A 20,720-nucleotide genomic window follows, 5' to 3' on the forward strand; every position below is an offset into this window, starting at 1 on the left:
AAATATATATAAAAAATCAAGTCCACTTCAGACCCCTTTTACCCTTGTTTTCATTGAATTGCACTTGCTGTTTTGCATCCTCTTCGTTCAGTTCAGAGAGATTCTTTTGGAGCTCTTCACCACCCCGAACAATTGAGTATCCTTCGCAAACTTGACTACCTCATTGCTCACCCCAAACCCTTATATCATTTATAAACAAGCTAAAAATCACAGCTCCTAGTAGCAATCCTTGGGTAATGCTGAAATTTCTTTTGCGCAAAGGATAGTTGTGTCAGTGAACACACCTTGCAAGCATGCATGATTTTTTTTATCCTGTCCAGATTACAGAGGAACGAGTCACTGGGCAAAGGTGCTGAGGAACGCAGGTGTCTGGAAAATGGTATGTCAATTAAATACAGGGTATAATCTGGCAAAGCCTGATAACATTTGTGAAACCAAAGCTTTGTTTTAGAGTTTTATGCTGACACCCCCAGTTTGCATGGGGAATAACTACCATTCACTTCAATGGGAGATGTTTTCCCCTGTGTAAATCTCCAGTATGGAGGCCTCAGTCCAGATTGAGACCATAGTGGGGTGGGGGGTGGGCAAAGGTCTGCACTGGGCAGCTGGGCTGGCAGGGATGCTGTCACAGCAGAAGTCCAGGGTCCCTCTCGCCAGAAAGAACAGGAGGGGTCTGACAAATGCAGCAGGTTTCACTTACACATTTTAAAGTGAAGTAATTGCCATCTAGGGACGTGGGTGGCGCTGTGGGTAAAAGCCTCAGCGCCTAGGGCTTGCCGATCGAAAGGTCGGCAGTTCGAATCCCCGCGGGGGTGCGCGCTCCCGTTGCTCGGTCCCAGCGCCTGCCAACCTAGCAGTTCGAAAGCACCCCCGGGTGCAAGTAGATAAATAGGGACCGCTTACTGGCGGGAAGGTAAACGGCGTTTCCGTGTGCTGCACTGGCTCACCAGAGCAGCTTTGTCACGCTGGCCACGTGACCCGGAAGTGTCTCCGGACAGCGCTGGCCTCCGGCCTCTTGAGTGAGATGGGTGCACAACCCCAGAGTCTGTCAAGACTGGCCCGTACGGGCAGGGGTACCTTTACCTTTACCTTTAATTGCCATCTGGGACGCGGGTGGTGCTGTGGGTTAAACCACAGAGCCTAGGACCTGCCGATCAGAAGGTGGCGATTCGAATCCCCACGACGGGGTGAGCTCCCGTTGCTCAGTCCCAGCTCCTGTCAACCTAGCAGTTCAAAAGCACCTCAAAGTGCAAGTAGATAAATAGGTACCACTCCAGTGGGAAGGTAAACGGCGTTTCCGTGCGCTTCTCTGGTTCGCCAGAAGCGGCTTAGTCATGCTGGCCACATGACCCGGAAGCTGTATGCCGGCCCCCCGGCCAATAAAGCGAGATGAGCGCCGCAACCCCAGAGTCGGTCATGACTGGACCTAATAGTCGTTACCTTTTTACTAATTGCCATCTAAAGAGGGTCCTCACATCAGGCCGCTAAGTACGAAATCTAAAATTATCTGACTCCAACACTGCAGGCTGACAGTGTGTGTTTTTAAAATGCCATACTCTTAAGGACACAGTTACAGAGTCGACATATTGTCTAGTTGAACCCTTGGTGTCTCTACTGTGTCAGAGACAGCGTTGGCAGCAAGTTGCCCTGTTCTGTGTCGACTTTCTTGAAATTTCTTGCCTGCAGTTATAAGATGGATCATGCAGTTACAGTGCCGATACACCAATGCCAAAACATATAGGTGCTTAAGGTGTTGCCAGGACTCTTTGTGCTTAGTCTGTCCCTACAAAAGATCTGTCTATCCCTCTGGAATACTGGCACAGCTGTGTGTGTGCAGATTTAGCAAGCACAAAGCAGAGTTCTTTGATGTCCATGCATGCCCAGGTTCTGGCAACGCCCTAATATTCTGAACATTAGGGCAGATACAAATGGAAAATTCTGGTATTTCTCTCACAGTTGTTTTAATAGGGCCCTGCCACAAAAGGCAACATGGTAAAGCAACCTTCTCCAGGTGCAGCAGAACTTGGGAAGGGAAGATAGATGAGGGCAGAGATTGGGGTCTGAATGCTACAAGAAGCCTTCCTAAAACGTTGACCCTATTGTGGGGGGAGGGTGCTATTTGGGCTCCACTTTAGGCAGCAAAACCTCTTGGCGTTGTCAAGCTCTGGTATTGCCAGGTGACTTTAATCATTGATCTTTCCACTCTGCGATGATTGGTTTAGTGTGATTGTTAATCATTGGTTTAAAGTGATTCACATGATGTCACTCAAGATAGCACTTTTGTTAAGGCAATTATCACATTTTGTTGGCACCCATTACATAGTGCCTGTGGCACATGTGATGCAGCTTCTGCCGCAATGCATGTGCCTGTTCGTTTTAAAGGTTAGCGTTTTAGTAGATATGCTTTTTACGTTGTTTTAATCCCATGGATAGCTTAATAGCTAAAAACATGTGAAAGCTTATTGTTTAAAAAATATGTCTGTGTTTTATCTGTATTCATTTTATTTTTGTGTGAGCACCTTTGAGCCCTGGTTTCAGAGAAAAGGTGGAGTATAAACAAGCAAATAATCGAGAGTCACTGAGAGTGATTCCACTTGGCAGGTTTTTGAGCATGGGAAAGCAAACTAAGGCCCGGGGGCCGGATTCGGCCCAATTGCCTTCTAAATCCAGCCCATGGATGGTCCGGGAATCAGCGTGTTTTTACATGAGTAGAATGTGTGCTTTTATTTAAAATGCAGCTCTGGGTTATTTGTGCAGCATAGGAATTCGTTCTTTCTTTTTCCCAAAAAAATCAAATAGTATGGAATTTGTTTGCAACTTTGTTAACAGCATGTATTAACATCATAGAGGTACATCGGTCTTTGCTGCCCCTTTCCTTTCTCCCTAATCTGACCTCTGAATACCTTTTGTAATGCCTCTGGTATTTTATGTGAGTGTAAGGAATAGGAAGGTGGACCAGGGGTGATTGCAAGGACACACAGAAGCAGGCTGGGAACTGCAATGAGAGGGTTAATTGAAATCTGGGTGGAAGGTATGGATATGCTAGAGACTTCTGGGAGGTGGTCTTTGGGGAAAAATATATCTCTGCAGTAATGGGGCAATTGATACCCTATTAGCATTGGCCCTGTGTTGGTTAAGCTGTCAGAATAGCTCACTGGGTGAGTAATTAGATGAGCTGCAAAAAAAAAAGAATAAATTTGGCAGGCTTAGATGCCTTTCTTGACCTATGTAAACAGGAACAGGAACTTAAAGCAGCTTTCAGAAACTCAGGTTGATTTGTGGAGAGCGTTACTATGAGATGAAAAGCAATTAATTCTTCTGAATGTCTTTTAACTGAGCAGGAATAATGCACAGCTGTGTTTGTATTCTATGCTTTTATTTTAGTTGGTCAAATAACAAGTTTGTACTCCCAAGTGTTGTTTCTGATGTTGCTTTATTGTGTTAAATATTTTTTTTTAAAAAAAGCTGAGGCACAGCAGGTGGCCAGCACACCCCCCCCCCTTATACCGCTTCTGAGAGGATAGTTTGCTTTGAACACTAAACTCCTTTGAGGCTAGACTGAAACAGCCACAAAATGTGCTACTGAAGAAATTAAAACTGTTCTTGCAAAAAAAAAAAAAAAAAAAGCACTCGTTTGTTCTCCAGAAGGCCTTCCTGTGACAATTTATTAAAAGATAATTAAAATCTTGGTTTTTCCATTAAAATCTTAGCTTTACATTGTAAATAACATGTAAGACTTACTGGCACTGAATGTTGTAATGGGCAATAGTTGGGGAGATGTGTGAAATGTGTGCAGACGTAAAGGTGCCATCTGTGTACAACCTTGTACATTCTTGAATTTGATTAGATGCTGTAGCGATTGTAGGTTTGTTCCAGTAAGCTTCCCAAACTTCATCTTCAAATTCTATATTCAAATCAGTTTCCCAAACGTATTTTGAGGCCTGACATATCGCCTCAATCTATATCTAGCAAGACCGAGTGGATAGCAGAGACTATGTGTTTGTTAAGCCCCTTTCATTGATGAGGCATCACTGTCCAGGTATTATTATTTTTTGCAAATGTAGTTGCCACTCGGATCACGATGGGTCATCACACTGTATTTCTTTACCATACAACTCTGCATCCCACATCACCAATCAGTCGTTAACTGCATGGGAAGCGGGTGGTGTTTGAAAATCACATGTTTTGATTTTGTCACATAAGCACACCGGCAGGTACAGTCCTCTGTACATAGAACATGGTATGTCTTTTCCTGTTTTCCTTTTCCTTAAGGGTGAATTCATACACCAATGCATAAGTATTAAATATGGAAGTTTTTATCAAGTGAAACACCTATCTTCTGCTTTTAATAACAACGCTTTGAGTGTGCTCAGAGAGGCACTCTGTTGTTCCATTCAAACTGCATGACTTTTGTACCTCGCTCTGGATTCTAGATCTTGGGGTTCTGGGGGGCGGGGGGAGCAGCTCATTCAAGTCTACCCACCCACTTACCCTAGTTTATTAAGTTGTTTATGGAAGGGATCGATTGCTGTTGTATTCTTTTGATTTTTTTTCTTTTAAAAAACAAAACGCTAATTTTTAAAAGAGGGGGAAAGTTATTCAATCAATCAATCAATAAACCACCCCTTTGATTCATTTCCTCTGTAGGATGTTCGACGGCTAGAAATCCCTGCTGAGCTTGCTGCCCTACTCCGTTTGGCTGAAGGTGAGCAGAGAGCCTTTGACTCCTAATTTTTTTATTTTTTTATTTTTTGCTAAAGTCCATACACTTCACACGTGTTATGCTTTAGAGCAGAGCTGAAATAAATTCCCCCTCCAAAAAAAAAGTCTTGTAAACTTACATAGGGTGTCCTTACATAATGTCCTGCTGCTTGTGGGCTTCCTAGTGGCATCTGGTTGGTTACTCTTGGAACAGAATGCTGGCCTGGATAGGTCTTTGGTCTGATCTAAGGAGGGCTCTTTGTATAAATATTGTTTCAGCAGTTCGGTTGCTTAAGTGATCACTAGCCAGTAATGTTTGATTTCAATATTAGATACAGTGGTACCTCAGGTTACAAACGCTTCAGGTTACAGACTCCACTAACCCAGAAATAGTGCCTAGGGTTAAGAACTTTACCTCAGGATGAGAACAGAAATTGTGCGGCGGCAGCTGGAGGCCCCATTAGCTAAAGTGGTATCTCAGAACAGTTTCAGGTTATGAACGGACCTCCAGAACGAATTAAGTTATTAACCCGAGGTACCACTGTAATGACAGACAGTGCTTGACAATTTGTGATAGCTAATAATGCAGTGGTCTTCCAAGCTTCCAAGCTTTGGGGAGATACTTTTGCCATTGATTTGTTTGCCGGAGGACTTGAGTGTCTGCCATAGAACCACTACTTGTCACAAAGGATTCTGGGCATAAACACTGCTGGGCCTCACCATGAACCTTTGTGAACTGAGAATGTGCTAGTCTAGAACCCATCAAGCATTCGCTTCTGGCTATCTGGTTGGCCCTGTTAGAAGAGGATGCTGGACCAGATGGGCCATTGACCTGATACAGCAGGCACTTCTTAGGTTCTCCCCCCCGCCCATTGTAGCTACAGTTGTCATTATTGCTTTTGCTTAGTATTTGTTTGGACACCCAAAAAATCCCTGTTGATCTCAGTAGCAACATAAAAAAGCAAGGGTGTGCCTCACCAACTGAGCTAATATTATTAGTTTTTTCCTGTCTTGCAGGTCACCACCATGCCCAAATTAATCAGGTCACAGAAGTCTCCCCTCCAGAAGTTAAAGCAAAGGCTGATCTCTCTCTGCCACCTGACATCAATAGCTTTCCATTCTCTGCGTTCATAAGGTCGCATTTCCAGGTAGGAGGTCGTTTCGGAAAGTTGGAGTTCACTAGAAAAGCCAGCGGCCATCATTGTCTCTTCCACTCACTTCATAGAACGTTTAGAGTTGGAAGGGACTTGGGACGCCATTTGGTCCAATCCTAGGTGCAGAATGCAACTACAACATCCCTGACCCATGGCTGCCTAGCCTCTGCTTAAATGCCTTAAGCAAAGGAGAGCCTGCCATATTTCAAGGCAGTCTAATTCATTGTCAAACAGATCTCAGTTCTGTTTATTTCCCTGTATTAAAAGTCCATCTATTTGACGGTCATCATCTGAGTGTTTTGCAGAAAGAAAGGCTCTAGATAAGTCTTTCCCAGACACTGGGTCTCTAGCTGTTTTTGGACTAAAGGTAAAGGGACCCCGGACCATTAGGTCCAGTCGCGGATGACTCTGGGGTTGCAGTGCGCATCTTGATTTTTTGGCCGAGGGAGCCGGCATACAGCTTCCGGGTCATGTGGCCAGCATGACTAAGCTGCTTCTGACGAACCAGAGCAGTGCACGGAAATGCTGTTTACCTTCCCGCCGGAGCAGTACCTATTTATCTACTTGCACTTCGTGCTTTCGAACTGCTAGATTGGCAGGAGCAGGGACCGAGCAACGGGAGCTCACCCCGTCACGGGGATTTGAACTGCCAACCTTCTGATCAGCAAGCCCTAGGCTCTGTGGTTTAACCCACAGCACCGCTTAACCCACAGTTAATCCACAGTTTTTGGACTACACCTCCCTTTATCCCTAGCTAGCAAGACCAGTGGTCAGGAAGGATGAGAATTGTAGTCCAAAAGCAGCTGGAGACCCAGGGTTTTGGAAACACTGATCTAGATCTTTCCTCCTTGCACCTGTAGCCCCCCCCCCCCAATCCACTGGGCTTCTTCACCCTTCCTCTTTACTTTGGCTGTCAACTCTGCTGCTGTCACATGGGAGAAATGATTGGGGGAAACAAAAGGCCCTTTGCTTTGCCCTACCTGAACAGTGGTGGCTCTGAGAGCGATGCACATCGCAGTGTCTTCACTTTGCCTAACATTAGTAATGCTGCTTATGAACTCAGCGCTTCTGTTCCTCATCCATTGTAGGAAGTGGGTTTCCCTGCCCTTGGGCAGCCCCTGCAACAGCCTTTGACCAGACTGGATGGTGAGCAGAGGCAAAGTGCTCTGCAGCTCAACAAAGTGGTAAGAAAAACAAAAATAATGAGCAAGCAGCTAAGTAGCTAGGCCTCGCTGGAGACAGGAGATGTCCCGTCCCCCCACTCAAAGTTAAAGGTGCTTTGAAGGTGGGGATCAGCTATACTGATTTTCCTCTGGGGAACAAGTTTTGCAAAGTTTTAGTATGGCTTCGGAAGCCTGCAAAATCTCTTTGACCCAGACACAAAGATGACCTGTTGCATGCTTGGCTGGGGGTGGGGTGGGGGGCTGTGTTTCTACACTGTGGTGCTTCCAGTCGGGGGCTTAATTGCCAACTGGTTGTTCTGATATCACAAAGGAGTAGTTGGCAGCTTCTTCATATGGGGGACTGAGAGATGCCAAGAGAACTCCTCCACAACTCAGAGAGCTTCCTTTGCATTTGTGTGACTTACTGAGGAATCCAGAACAGGAAAATGCTGAGCAATTGAGAAAAGAGGGGAGAAAAGGATTGTGGTCCCCAAGATGGGTGCAGGTACCTGAGGCCCAGACACCTTTGTTCTCCATTCAGGAGAAGCTCTGGGAGATTAAATTGAGACACAGGCTTGGGTATCACTTTTTCTGGAGGTGGGGGTGGGAAACTCTCTCTTTTTTTTGGCCTGTCAAGGCTTCCATTCTCTTAGGGGTCCCATTTGGTTAGGGGGTCACATGCCAGATATGGATTGGGCCAGGGCCACCCCACGCTCTTTGGCTGAATACTATACACATTCTGAGTCTGTTTCGCCCCTCAAAGCATTCTGTCGTTTACTAAGAGTTGCTAGGAATTGTAACTCTGTGTGAGGAGTAAACTACAGTGCCCAAAATACATTGCAAGGTGGCGTGGGTGTGAGGAATGAGCTTTTCATGCGTCGTAAAGGTGCAGTGCTTATGCAGCCTTTCTCTAATTGCCCCACATTCATTCTCTGTCCCCCCCCTCTTTCTTTCTTTCTTTCTTTCTTTCTTTCTTTCTTTCTTTCTTTCTTTCTTTCTTTCTTTCTTTCTCTCTCTCTCTCTCTCTCTCTCTCTCTCTCTCTCTCTCTATCACACACATGACAGAGAGAGAAGGGAGAAGCCAAGTCGAATACTGAAGCCTTTTTTCTGTAAATGCAAGGTGGCAGAATGGGTGCTCCTAGACAGGCGCACTCTTTCCTTCCCACATGCACGAAGCACCCCATACTGGGAGTGGCCAGGAGAAGTGTTTGGGGCCTCCCCCTGCTCTGCTTCCTCCTCGCACTTCCACCTGCAGGATGTTGCTATTGAGAGGCAACAAACAAGAAGCCGCAAAGTGAGGGTTGCGGCGCTGCTCCTTTCTCAGACCCTGTGAAGGGGAGAAGAATGTAGACTTGGCACTTAGAGCATCTCTCTTTGGGTGGTGGCAGGGAGGGGAAAGGGAGGTGGCAAATTATTAACCACACGTCTGGAGAAGGGTGTCTTGCTCCCACGGGCACTGTGGCTTTGTTGATGGACCTTCGCCCCCTCACACACAAAGATACACAGCCTAACACCTCCCCACTAACCCCACTAGGACCACCTGTGCACGCCCCTTCTCCCCCACCCCAGGCCACACCGTTGTCATGCGCAACAGTGGAGTCGACGGCATCGGCTTCACAACGAAAGGATGTAAGCAGCTGCTTGCCAGCCTTCCCTTTTTCTCACTCTGTGTTCAGAGTCACCGGTGTAAAGGAGTGGGGAAGCAGAGGGGGTGAGATGTCTCCGAAACTCAGAGGAAAAGAAGGAGCCTATTTCTCCCTCTGTCCTTCAGTCTCTCTGGCTTCCTCCTGCACACTCTCACCTCTCTCCTGCTTTCACAGTGTTCTATGTCTTCCCTCTCGAATCCTCTTGTCAGGGAGACCACAGGGCAATTAATGTGTTACTTGATGTCAGTGTGCAGTTGCTCAGGACTTGCAACTCTAATGTTCGGAATCGTTCAGAAGCCTTTGTGCTGGGAAGGCAGAAGCGGGAAATGACCACAACTAATCCACTGGCCGCATGTTTTGCAAATCAGTTCTGGTAACTGGCTCTAGAGAGAGGATGCACACTGCCTTCAAGTTAGTCCATTCTTATTTATAGGTTCTGAGAACTGGAAGGAACTGAGCAGTAGGTGGGTCATTTTTGTGACTTTGCTGTGATCATGAAGAGAAGCTATTCTTAGGGAGGAGGCTGAGGGAGGACCAGGGCTATGGAGATAAGAATAAGTTTGACTCATACAATGTGTATGTGCTACTAAACCCCTTCACACATTGCTCCTTATTTAACGATTCTTGAAGGAAGGCGGTTTTCTTTTTAACTAATCATCTATGGGAAGGTAGTGGCTTTTAAGTAACTCTTTTTGTAACAGGGTTTTGTTGTAATAAGAAAAAAAAGAAAGCCGCCATTTAATCCAGCTTGCACATTGTGTGTATCTGCACCATACATTTAAAGCACATGACTTCCCCCCAAGAATCCTGGGAAATGTAGTTTCTCCTTGCAAAGCTATAATTCCTCTTAACAAACCACAGTTCCCAGGGATATTTGGGTTGAAAGAAATGTGTTTTAAATAGGCATTGAATGAGTTCTAAATGTGTGGTGTGGAATGAGAAAGAATGAGGGCAGACTCAAGGTCTGAGCAACTGAACAAGAATCCCTCCACTCTTAGCCTTGGACATATTAAAGGGCTTTCCTGCATGATGGGCAAAACCGTTCCCACATGTAGCTCAGCAGCAGTGGAGCACGTGGAGGCTGAGTGCAATCCAGATCTCATGCATATTTTTTGCCCCTGAAAAGCATGGAGAGAAACTAGTTTTATTCCAAAAACAGATGCTCATTGCCTATTGATTCTGCATTACCCTACAATGTGTCCATTTGAAAACAGTTGTAGGTGGTCCTGGAAACTGGAGGTGCGTCCACATTGTGGCATTGTGGGTTGGGGTGTCCCAAGATCACAATCGCCACTCCCTCCTCCATTCACCTGGGGCGTGTTCAGGGGTGATAACCTAATCAAGGGGAGGGTTTCCAAATGCAGATCAAGTAACCACCCCCACCCCCTTGTTTAGGGCTGAATCTAGACTCAATCTAGATTGAAAGCAGCATGTTGAAGATGAAGATGAATGACTCAATTTTTTTAAAAACAACAACACAACACTACATTTTTGTGTGTGCAGCAAAAGCGAAGTAATCTGCTTCAGGCACAGTTCTGCTGCAAGTGCCAACTGCCTCTGTTCCTACCTGCAATGGTTCTCCAAGAGGGTGATCAAGGTGGGGAAAGACATGGCGGCTTGATCTTGCCGCTTGAGGTCTGCTGCCTGACTCGGATCACACCTTTATCGGTTCCCTTACAGATCCTGCGGTTCATCAATGACAAGGACCTGCAGGACTGGCAAGAAAAACTCCTGGGGAACTATATAGCAAGTCGAGGGCTGGCCAGCCTCTCCCTGCGCAATGAGCTGTTGAGCCAGGTGGCCAGTCAGGTGTGGAAGAACCCAGACCTGGAGCAAGGCCAGCGAGGTTGTGTGTTGATGGCTGCCCTCCTGAGCACTTTTGCCCCTTCTCCAGCTCTGGAGAAGCCCTTGCTGAAGTAAGAAAAAGGCTCCGCTCTCCACTTTTTTTAAACACCACTCATAAAATGGAGCCGTTTACGTTAGGATTCTGCTTTTTTGGCTTACAGGTTTGTGTCTGACCATGCTCTGGATGGATATAACAGCGTTTGCCAGCGTAAACTCCTGATGTCAATGAAGCAGATGGAAAGCGACCCAGAAGTGTCCCGTAGCTTTCCTCCCACCCAGCTGGAGTGGACTGCCAATCAGAGGAAAGGCAAGATGGTGTTGGACGTTTACACCTACAAAGGTAACAGCGAATACTTAGCATACAATGCTTAGCGAATACTTAGCATTACCAAGGGCAGACCTTGGTAATATGCCGACCATTGGATCCCCTCACCCACAGCCCTCCTAGCACCAACTTAAGCCAGACTCTGGGAAGGGGGCGCAAGGCCCTCCCACCTCCTTCCCAAAGCCCAGTAAGCGCTTGGCCAGCTTTAGGAGGGAGGCAGGAGGACTCTAGGACCCTTTCGGAGCCCTACACCTCCTTCCCAAAGCAGGGCAAGTGCCTACCAGGTTTTGAGAAGGCACCCTCTTTGGCTATGTGCCTGATGTGACCGCACCACTCACACAGCCTGTGATACTCCGCCTGTGATACTCATCAGAATTGTTGGGAACAAATAGTATTTTCGGACTGGGCCCTTCGTGATATTGCAGTTTGCAGTTGTAAGGCTTTTATTTTAGCATTCTGTCTTTCGCTTTTTTTTTCTTTCTGGCTTAGAGGAGAGGCTTTCAGCCGAAGTGGAGTCCTGGACAACAGGAGAGCAATATGCAGGCTGGATCCTGAGTTCAAGGTACACCAAAGGAGTAGGTTTTGATCTGACAGTTTCTGTTGTCAGAGCAATTGATCTTTGAGGTCAGCAAAGGCTCAGGCTGTTATCAGCGTGTTCTGCAGCAGCATGAGAAGGGCGCTTTGGGTAAATAATTATGTAAGGACCAACCCCAGGCCGTGTTATTACTTCCTCATCCCAGGCTGTTGGAGTTTGTCTTTAGTCATAAAAATGAATGTTTGAGCTCCCACCCTACTTTTTTTTTTTTTTAACTGGAAATCCATTTCATGCTTTGGAGAAGTCAGACTGTCTTTGGATAGAAGAGTGGTATTCATGGGCTTAAGTTCAGCTCTTTGTAAAGAGCAGTGGCCTCCCCCCAACCTCATGTGCCCCCCAAGTGTTTTGGACTACAATTCTTGATCAGCCCCAGCCAGCATGTTCAAAATCAGAAGCCTTTTGTTTCCCCCCCCTCTGCCTCACACCCAGGGCTGTCTTAAGCATATCCGGCGTCGTGGTGCAAAGATCCTTCCGCCCCCCCCCCCTTTCCCAGAGTTTTCGAACCTTTTTCCAAGCCTCTGCAGGGATCGCTCTCCTCCCGCTGAGTCTTGGAAGCCAAGCTACACGCCTGCCAGCCATATGGTTGGCGGGGCGCAGCTGGTGGGTGTGCAAGGAAAGGGGAGACGCCGGCAAAGCCACACAGCTCCCCCACTTGCTGGGGCGCCCCTGAGAGGCTGGCACCGTGGCGCAACACGCCACTAAGCCCAATGGGAAAGACGGCTCTGCTCACACCTTCTTTCTCACCCCTGTCTTCTGGCTCCCTGCACTTCCTCTCTGTGTCGTAATGTCCCCTCCCTCTCCTGATTTCAGGGGCCTGGATACCGTACCTCGCGGCTGGTCTGTGTCCATGTTCACAGGCAAGGCGTGGCAGGATTTGCCCGGTTGTGACTTTGTGCTGGATCTCATTGGAGAAATAGAGGAAGGCAACTGGCCCTCTGAATCCTCCCCTGACTATCCTATAACCCCAGAGTGGGATGAGAGCTATTCCTATCAGAGCTCTTCAGATAGGTGAGTGACCTCCTTCCTTGCCACTTGTCCCCAGCTACAACCTCGATCGTATTCCCATAAACCTCTGCTTCTGTGACCTTACTGGCTTTCTCCCCTGGCAGGATGCCCTTGGACATCCCCCCTGCTCCAGGCATTCGGGCACCTTCCGTCCCCCCACCCCCCCTGCCTCCAGACTTGGACAACATCGCTCATTCAGGTGAGTCCCAATCTCAGGGCAGTGATGGTCCTAAATTCAAAGGCGGCTGGACAGCACCAAGGAGTGTGTGAACCTGAGTGTCTGGTTTCCAGGCTTTGAAGCAATGTGGGCTTTGTGTGTGTTCAGTGTGTGTGGGAGACTTAAAGAGAAAATGTTGAGGCTGTAGAATTAGCATAGGTAAAAGTAAAGGGACCCCTGACCATTAGGTCCAGTCATGGCCGACTCTGGGGTTGTGGTGCTCATCTCGCTTTATTGGCCGAGGGAGCCGGCGTGCAGCTTCCGGGTCATGTGGCCAGCATGACTATGCCGCTTCTGGCGAACCAGAGCAGCGCATGGAAATGCCGTTTACCTTCCCGCAGGAGCAGTACCTATTTATCTACTTGCACTTGACATACTTTCAAACTGCTAGGTGGGCAGGAGCAGGGACCGAGCAATGGGAGCTCACCCCGTCGCGGGGATTCGAACCGCTGACCTTCTGATCAGCAAGTCCTAGGCCCTGTGGTTTAACGCATAGCGCCACCCACATCCATAGAATGAGCATGGGGAAGCACAAATGGTGCTAAGAGAGTAGGGAGGAGCTTGGCCTGATTTGTTTCCATCTCCCAACAGAGTCGAGCTACAGAGGTAGCTCCAGATCCGCTGGAGGGCTGGATCACTATGTGGACGGTCTCTTCATGCCTCTGCTGCATCATGGGACCAGGAGTCAGACGCCAGTAAGTCTGCTCATTTCTCATCTGTTCAATTGTTTGCTGCTCCTTTTCTCATGCAGTGTCCTTCCAACAAGTCTGCCTTTCCGCTTCCCGTTTCGTTTGTTAGCATTTAGATCTGTAGTGACCATTCATGTAATTCATAGTGAATTACGACCCTGTCCTACGTTCAGTTGTCTGAACTCAAAGACCAAATGAGGCGGATAAGCTGTGTACTAAATGTTGGGCTGTCTCTTGCTTCTCTGCAGGATATGGAGAGTGAAGGGAATCTGACTGGACGCATGAAAGGAGGTGGGAAAATTGGACCCACTCACCATGGAGCCTTCTCAGGTGCGACCCAAGCAGGAAAGATCCAGCATTTGTACATGATGGGGAAGGGAGTTCAGGGTTCAGTCCTTCAGGGATGGTGGCCACCAGCGGCTGTTCTTTTAGCAAGCATTAAGCTGTATGTGATCTAAGATGTGTGTGGAATTATGCTTATATACCTGGCACACACTTCATGCTGTTTGGTGTGAATAATGAGATTCTATACATGCACACTTTGGACATGTATAAGCCCTAGGAAATTCTGTCAGGCCTACAGAATCAGGCAGGGACCTGCTTCCACAACATGCAATGGTTGCCATACCCAGAATGCCCAGCAGCAGCCTCACTATATGGCCAACTACGCCAAGGTTATCTCAGTGCAAGTCCTAGGAGATATAATTTTTTAAGGATTTTGCCTTGAATGTCATTTCCCCCAAAATAATAAGCATTTCTATGAGTCCTCCATTTTCTCCATTACATCATATTTCTACGTGTGGTGAAATAATTGCCTTCCCTAGAGCCAAATGGTAGTAGGCTCCTACTTTGTGGTGGTGGGTGCTGACTAAAGATGAGGGAGAAATTTGGTTCCGTTCCTGTTTTAATGCAAACCTGCTTAATTCACACTTCCTGAAACAATATGAAATGACTTCCTGAAACCAAAATCTGCACTTTTCTGACTTTTGTTCTCCAAACGAAACAGTGTTCAGAAATGTGTTTATTAGGGGTAAGTGTGCATTGTGTAAAAATGCACATATAAGTTAAAGTAACATACAAAAATGCATCATTTTAGGGGATATTGCATGCAAAGAGGTGCCTAGGAGGAGGAGAGGTGCACACTAAAATGCTGGCTTTTCATGATGACTTTAAAAAAACCCAACCTGCTATGAAAATGTGATTGAAAAAAAACGAGAAACCAAAAGAAGGGTGTTGCATTTTGGGCAGGAATTTAAAATTCCTCTTTGCCGCTCTCTTCCAGCCTTCCCAGCCTTCTCTAGTTATTCAAGGGGTTTGTATGTCTCTTGTGGTGGTTTGTGTGCATTGCGTGCTGTTGTTGTCCTTGGTGATGTCTGGTTGCTTGTTCTGACTTGGGAAGATACTTAGCCGGGTACCAAAAGGATGGAGCAAGCAGCCTCTAGGTTTGCTCCCAAGGTATGGAGTGTGTGTGAAGATTAGTAGTTAATGGAAACCGGGGTGGGGGGTGGGGATTTTCCCAGTGCATGTGAGCAGGACCATCAGTAAGTCTGGCTGTTCGACTTGGTGATAACTTTCACACGAGACACAGCAAGCCAGTCTTTCCTTCTTCCATTAGGCTATTCGGGAATGATGAGCATGCCGTCTTACCAACCTATGGGCGGAATGATGCCAGCCACCATGCCGATGATGCCAGCGCTTGGTGGAATGGGAACAATGCCAGGTAAGAATAATACAGAAAATGTGGCAAGGGTCAGAACAGGTTGAAATGCAGGAGATTTTGAGGTGGGGCAGTGGGGAAGGCTGTCATTCATCCTTTGCACAATAGATCCCTGTGTCTCTTTTCTTACTATCCAACTGGCTTGCTAAAAGAAGGCTGAGAAGAAAACGTGTAAGTTTAAAAACAAGTCTTCTTGCCTCAATGTGTTACAAACAACATAAAAGCATGTGGAATGTACTCTGCAACTTGGCACTGTACTTCTGTTTCAGTCAAGCTTTAACAACTATTTTACAAGCTTTTTCGGATTCACTGAATACAGTGGTACCTCAGGTTACATACGCTTCAGGTTACAGACTCCGCTAACCCAGAAATAGTGCTTCAGGTTAAGAACTTTGCTTCAGGATGAGAACAGAAATCGTGTTCCGGCGGCACGGCAGCAGCGGGAGGCTCCATTAGCTAAAGTGGTGCTTCAGGTTAAGAACAGATTCAGGTTAAGAACGGACCTCCGGAACGAATTAAGTACTTAACCCGAGGTACCACTGTATAGTAAATATAGTATTGGAAAGAGGAGAGTTAGTATGGAATTGTGTTGAATTTTGCCGTCCTGTCCCCTGATAATATTATCCCCATCTGGGAGGAAGAGCCTCTGGTTGCTGTGCATTCAACAGGAAGTAACCACATACTATGTGGATCTCGGACATTAGCTAGATGAGCCTTCATAGATGTCTCTTTCTCTCATTCAGCTATGGCTATGCCTCAGCCTCAGCCCATTATGCCATCAGTGGATCCAAACCAGATAGCTGCACAGCAACAAGCCTTCATCAACCAGCAGGCCATGCTCATGGTAAGTGAAAGGGTTAAGAACAATGGGCGATGAGCAAGTGAGTACAAGGAGCTTTGGAAACATAACTATGCTGTTGCCTTTTGCCATGAATCATGTCTTACTTGCCAGTCGCTTGCTAAAATGTTTATTATGCACCACAAGTGTTCGGTTGTTAGGTTTTTAATTCTTCTTTCAAATGTTGTTTTTGTGTTCCTAACTGTTTTTAATTATTTTATGTATAAATCACCTTGGGATGGCGGTTTAGAAGTCAGTTAATGAATTAACTGTAATAACAAACAAACATATAAGTGGTCTCAGTAGCTTCATCCCTTCTCTTTCCTCCAATATATATCTACTAGTCTCAAAATCCCCCGGGTTAAAAGCCTGAAACTGCCATGTTGATCAGGCCAAAGCTCCTGAAAAATTGGATTTCATGTTTCAGGCTCAGCAGATGACCCTTCAAGCCATGACAATCTCCCAGCAGCAGCAGCAAAAGGAGCAACAGCGCCAGCAAAAAGACAGGTCTCCTGAGCTTTCAAGGCCAAGACGAACATCACCACAGAGGAGGTCGCCTGAATTTTCAAGGCGAAGTCGAGCATCAGAACAGGAGCGATCGCCTGAATCTTCAAGGCCGAGGCGACCGTCTCCTCCTCCACAACTGCCAGCTCCAGCTGCTAAACCCAAGAGCCTCAAAAGCACCACCAAGCAAGATGCATCAGTGCCTGATCTACAAGAATCTCCATCTCCGCCACCAGCACCGGTACTGGGTGTCCAGCAATTATTCCTCTGTAGAAATGCCCGCACGACTTCTGCATCATAGTGTGGTTTCTGCAAAACCACAAACCTTAAAGCATTGGTCTTCCAGATGTTGCCGATTTGTAACTCCCGTCAGCCCCAGCAAGCAAGGCTAGTTGCCTGGAATGATGGGATTTGTAGTACAGCAACATCTGGGAGTTGTAGATCAGCAACAAAGGTTCCCCACACCTGACTCTAAAGAGAGAAAGAGCTGAACTCTGGCCATGCTGCTTTATGATTTTACGCTCCTGTTGCTCGGTCCTTGCTCCTGCCAACCTAGCAGTTCGAAAGCACGTCAATGTGCAAGTAGATAAATAGGTACTGCTCTGGCGGGAAGGTAAACGGCGTTTCCGTGCACTGCTCTGGTTCACCAGAAGTGGCTTAGTCATGCTGGCCACATGACCCGGAAGATGTACCATGGCCAATAAAGCGAGATGAGCACCGCAACCCCAGAGTCGGCCTCGACTGGACCTAATGGTCAGGGGTCCCTTTACGTTTACTATTAGCTTGTTAGAACTCAGGTCTGATTCTCACAAACAGCAGATAACATTCTAAACCTGTGTCCAAGTGGGGGCTCACATGACTGAATGCTACTCAATGCAAAAAGAGGTTCCCTCTATATAGAAAAGATGCAAAGGTGAAAGCCAGAATTCTTTCCCTGACATCTAGTTTTGTTGGGCTTTTTCTTTAAAAAAACCTTAATGGGGGAGCATTTAGTCATGTGAGCTCCCACCTGCAGCTTGCAGTGTTAAAGCACAGGCATGGGTTTCTTTTAAACTAGCTTTGAGTTGGGCGTGACTGAGATGCCACAAAATGCTATATATGGGGTGGGGAGATGGCTCCTTGTTTTTTCAGACATCCCTGACTAGGATCAGTCGGTGAGGCCTAACTGAGGAACATATTGGCTTATGTGTTCTAGATCCCCCTCCTCCACGGAAACCAGTCCTCAGACATCAGAGAGGACCCCATCTCTCGAGAGTCATTCCAGAAGAAAGTTGAGTTCTTCCAGAAAATGGGTGAGCCACATCATGATGTTGCTCTGGGCTTCATCTGGGCGTCATTCCATTTTTACACATCAGTATATTTTCATGCTCCACACTAATACAAATTACTATAATTATTAACTGCTTTGTGGTACTAATTCATTCCTGAGGGAAGTGCCAGTGTTTTGTAAGAACCCAAGTGCATTCCTGGGGAATAAACAATCTTTTGAGTTCAGCCAAGGAAAAAAACAAATATCTCTAGGTGAATGGGAGGCAAGTTGAGGAACCTCTATTGACAGGTCAGTCTTGTGCTTCCATGGCTCAACTGTTTGGGTTGAGGATGAAAATGCAGCCTGCCCACCCAGTAAATCCTACTAGGAACATTTCTTCACCACCATCTTTAGCAGCCTTCCTCAACCTTGTGCCCTGTGGATATTGTCCCATCTGCCCCAGCCAGCATGGCCAAAAGTCAGGGATGATGGGAGCCGTAGTCCAAAACACTTGCGAACACCAGGTTAAGGAAGGTTGATCTATATCCGTGTGTACTTTACTAAACTCTCACCTAAGGTATGACACGTTTTATGTCCCTTCTGCTGTGATTGTGGCACACTCACTGCAAATAAAGAAATACAGTGGTACCTCGGGTTACAGACACTTCAGGTTACAGACTCCGCTAACCCAGAAATAGTACCTCGGGTTAAGAACTTTGCTTCAGGATGAGAACAGAAATCCTGCTCCAGCAGCGCGGCAGCAGCAGGAGGCCCCATTGGCTAAAGTGGTACCTCAAGTTAAGAACAGTTTCAGGTTATGAACGGACCTCCAGAACGAACTAAGTTCTTAACCCGAGGTACCACTGTACAGCCGTACCTTGGTTTTGGAACAGATTAGTTTCCGAACGTTTTGGCTCCAGAACGCCGCAAAACCCAGAAGTGAGTGTTCCGGTTTGCCAACGTTCTTTTGGAACCCGAACATCCGACGGGGCTTCCGCGGCTTCCGATTGGTGGCAGGAGCGTCCTGCAGCCAATCAGAAGCCGTGCTTTGGTTTCCGAACCTTTTGAAAGTCAAACGGACTTCCAGAACGGATACCATTCTGACTTCCAAGGTCTGACTGTAAAAAACATTAAAGGAGGATACACAGTCAGCTTAGGGAGAAGGGGTGTTGCTGGGGAACATCCTAAGGGCCAGGCAGAGAAGCCAGGAGGGGCTCATTGAGTCCCCAGGCCTGTTGTAGGCTGATCTGCTAGTATGGGGCTGATCTACAAGTTCCTTCCAACCAACAGTGGCTTGTATTTAGTATTCTAACTGGACTGATGCTGCCAGACCAGATTTAAGAAATTGTTGGCGCTTGATTGCCCCTGCTTCTCCACACAGGGCAGCAGAAAAGTCATGTGAAGAAAGCACCTCCTTCTCCAACGAGGTGGACACCTCCAAGTAAACCATCATCAGAAGACCAAGAGACTAGCCCACAACCAAATTCAGGTAAGTTCTGGTCATGAATATAGTCTTCGCACAGCTTTTCCATTCCTTGCTGGCTGCCTCACTTGCCCGTTCTAGCTTCAGTAATGGAGATGGATTGCAGCTAAATAAGGAAGTAGCAAAATACTTACGCATGAGATTGGGAAGGTGCTAAGTAGAAAGAGCTAGCCAGGGGTAGAGAAGTGTGTAAGGTAGAAACAGGGCAAAATATTTTTGCTTATTTAGAAAACAAGCGCGCACACCTTTTCTCTTAACCCTCTGCTGCAGGTTTGCCACACTCTACACAGACAGAAAACGACCAACATTCTCAACCAACCCAGGAGATACGGCACATCATCAAAACTCACAAGGCTCAGCCTGTCCCGCCACCAAAACCCATCATCCCACTTAGGTGAGGAATGGACCTGAGCCTGGTCACGGAATTAGAGCTCCTTTTAGATATTTGTGTCTGCAGAAGCTTCCGTGGTTGCCCCCCGTGCCAATCAGAGAACATCTAAAGGTTTGGTGGGTTGCCACAATGTTGGGCTTTTCCACATGTCACATTAAAGCCATAGCTAATGTCAACCGTTGTTAACATTATCCTTAGTTTATGAAGTTTGGTTAAAGAGGAAGAGTATGATCGGATTAACCTTGGTTTGTTATGCCGCAGCTGAGTTCATCTGAGTTAAGAGAGCCAGTGTGGTGTAGTGGTTAAGAGCGGTAGTCTCATAATCTGGTGAACCGGGTTCGCGTCTCCGCTCCTCCACATGCAGCTGCTGGGTGACCTTGGGCCAGTCACACTTCTCTGAAGTCTCTCAGCCCCACTCACCTCACAGAGTGTTTGTTGTGGGGGAGGAAGGGAAAGGAGAATGTTAGCCGCTTTGAGACTCCTTAAAGGGAGTGAAAGGCGGGATATCAAATCCAAACTCTTCTTCTTCTTCTTCTTAATCTCAGTGCCACCCAGTGGTGTGCGGTGAATTTTTTCGTAGGGGAATAGTTAGGGCCAGAGGAGCCAGCTTGCAAGGGCGATGGGGGAGGGGATGTTGTGTGTGTGAGCATCATGCCCTCCCTCCCTGTCGTCGCATCACACCTTCCTCCCTAAGCCAGGCAGAAGCTTCCCAGGCTTTGGAAGGAGGCACCAGGCATTAATACAGTGGCACCTCGGGTTACATATGCTTCAGGTTACATACGCTTCAGGTTACAGACTCCGCTAACCCAGAAATAGTACCTCGGGTTAAGAACTTTGCTTCAGGATGAGAACAGAAATTGGGCGGCGGCAGCAGCAGGAGGCCCCATTAGCTAAAATGGTGCTTCAGGTTAAGAATAGTTTCAGGTTAAGAACAGACCTCCAGAACGAATAAGTTCTTAACCCGAGGTACCACTGTACTCTAATTTACCATGAACATTTAGGAGACTAGCCTAATCCCTCAAGTACACTGACCACACACCATTGGTGCCACCTTCTCTGTGACTCCAACTTGTTATCAGAGGCCTTTGTGGCACCCTTTCCCTGGCAATGCCTCACTGTGACAGTGGCATCACTAGCCTGCTTGCTATTATTGGCTGGTTAGACAGACGCAGTGGGCCCAGCCAGGCCAATGTGGTTC

The 20,720-nt window shown here is 47.0% G+C and overlaps 1 protein-coding gene across 4 annotated transcripts in view; it reads left to right on the forward strand.

Annotated features, from left to right (window-relative positions):
* Positions 1-20,720, forward strand: part of LOC114590615 (unconventional myosin-XVB-like) — a 75,558-nt gene that overhangs the window by 20,593 nt on the left and 34,245 nt on the right. For 2 of the 4 annotated variants that reach the window (XM_028716884.2, XM_028716882.2), the window contains exons 2-18: positions 328-379; positions 4,648-4,705; positions 5,719-5,849; positions 6,944-7,039; positions 10,345-10,580; positions 10,671-10,849; positions 11,324-11,396; positions 12,240-12,437; positions 12,539-12,633; positions 13,243-13,346; positions 13,589-13,670; positions 14,956-15,060; positions 15,801-15,901; positions 16,323-16,640; positions 17,595-17,691; positions 19,030-19,137; positions 19,402-19,525. In XM_028716884.2, coding sequence (XP_028572717.2) covers positions 377-379; positions 4,648-4,705; positions 5,719-5,849; positions 6,944-7,039; positions 10,345-10,580; positions 10,671-10,849; positions 11,324-11,396; positions 12,240-12,437; positions 12,539-12,633; positions 13,243-13,346; positions 13,589-13,670; positions 14,956-15,060; positions 15,801-15,901; positions 16,323-16,640; positions 17,595-17,691; positions 19,030-19,137; positions 19,402-19,525 — 2,108 coding nt within the window. In that variant the 5' untranslated portion in view covers positions 328-376. The remainder of the gene's footprint in view (positions 1-327; positions 380-4,647; positions 4,706-5,718; positions 5,850-6,943; positions 7,040-10,344; positions 10,581-10,670; positions 10,850-11,323; positions 11,397-12,239; positions 12,438-12,538; positions 12,634-13,242; positions 13,347-13,588; positions 13,671-14,955; positions 15,061-15,800; positions 15,902-16,322; positions 16,641-17,594; positions 17,692-19,029; positions 19,138-19,401; positions 19,526-20,720) is intronic. The other 2 variants (XM_077924201.1, XM_077924200.1) reach the window with 1 other exon arrangement.

This window comes from Podarcis muralis, chromosome 2 (genome assembly GCF_964188315.1).
Source record: "Podarcis muralis chromosome 2, rPodMur119.hap1.1, whole genome shotgun sequence".
NCBI lineage: Eukaryota > Metazoa > Chordata > Lepidosauria > Squamata > Lacertidae > Podarcis > Podarcis muralis.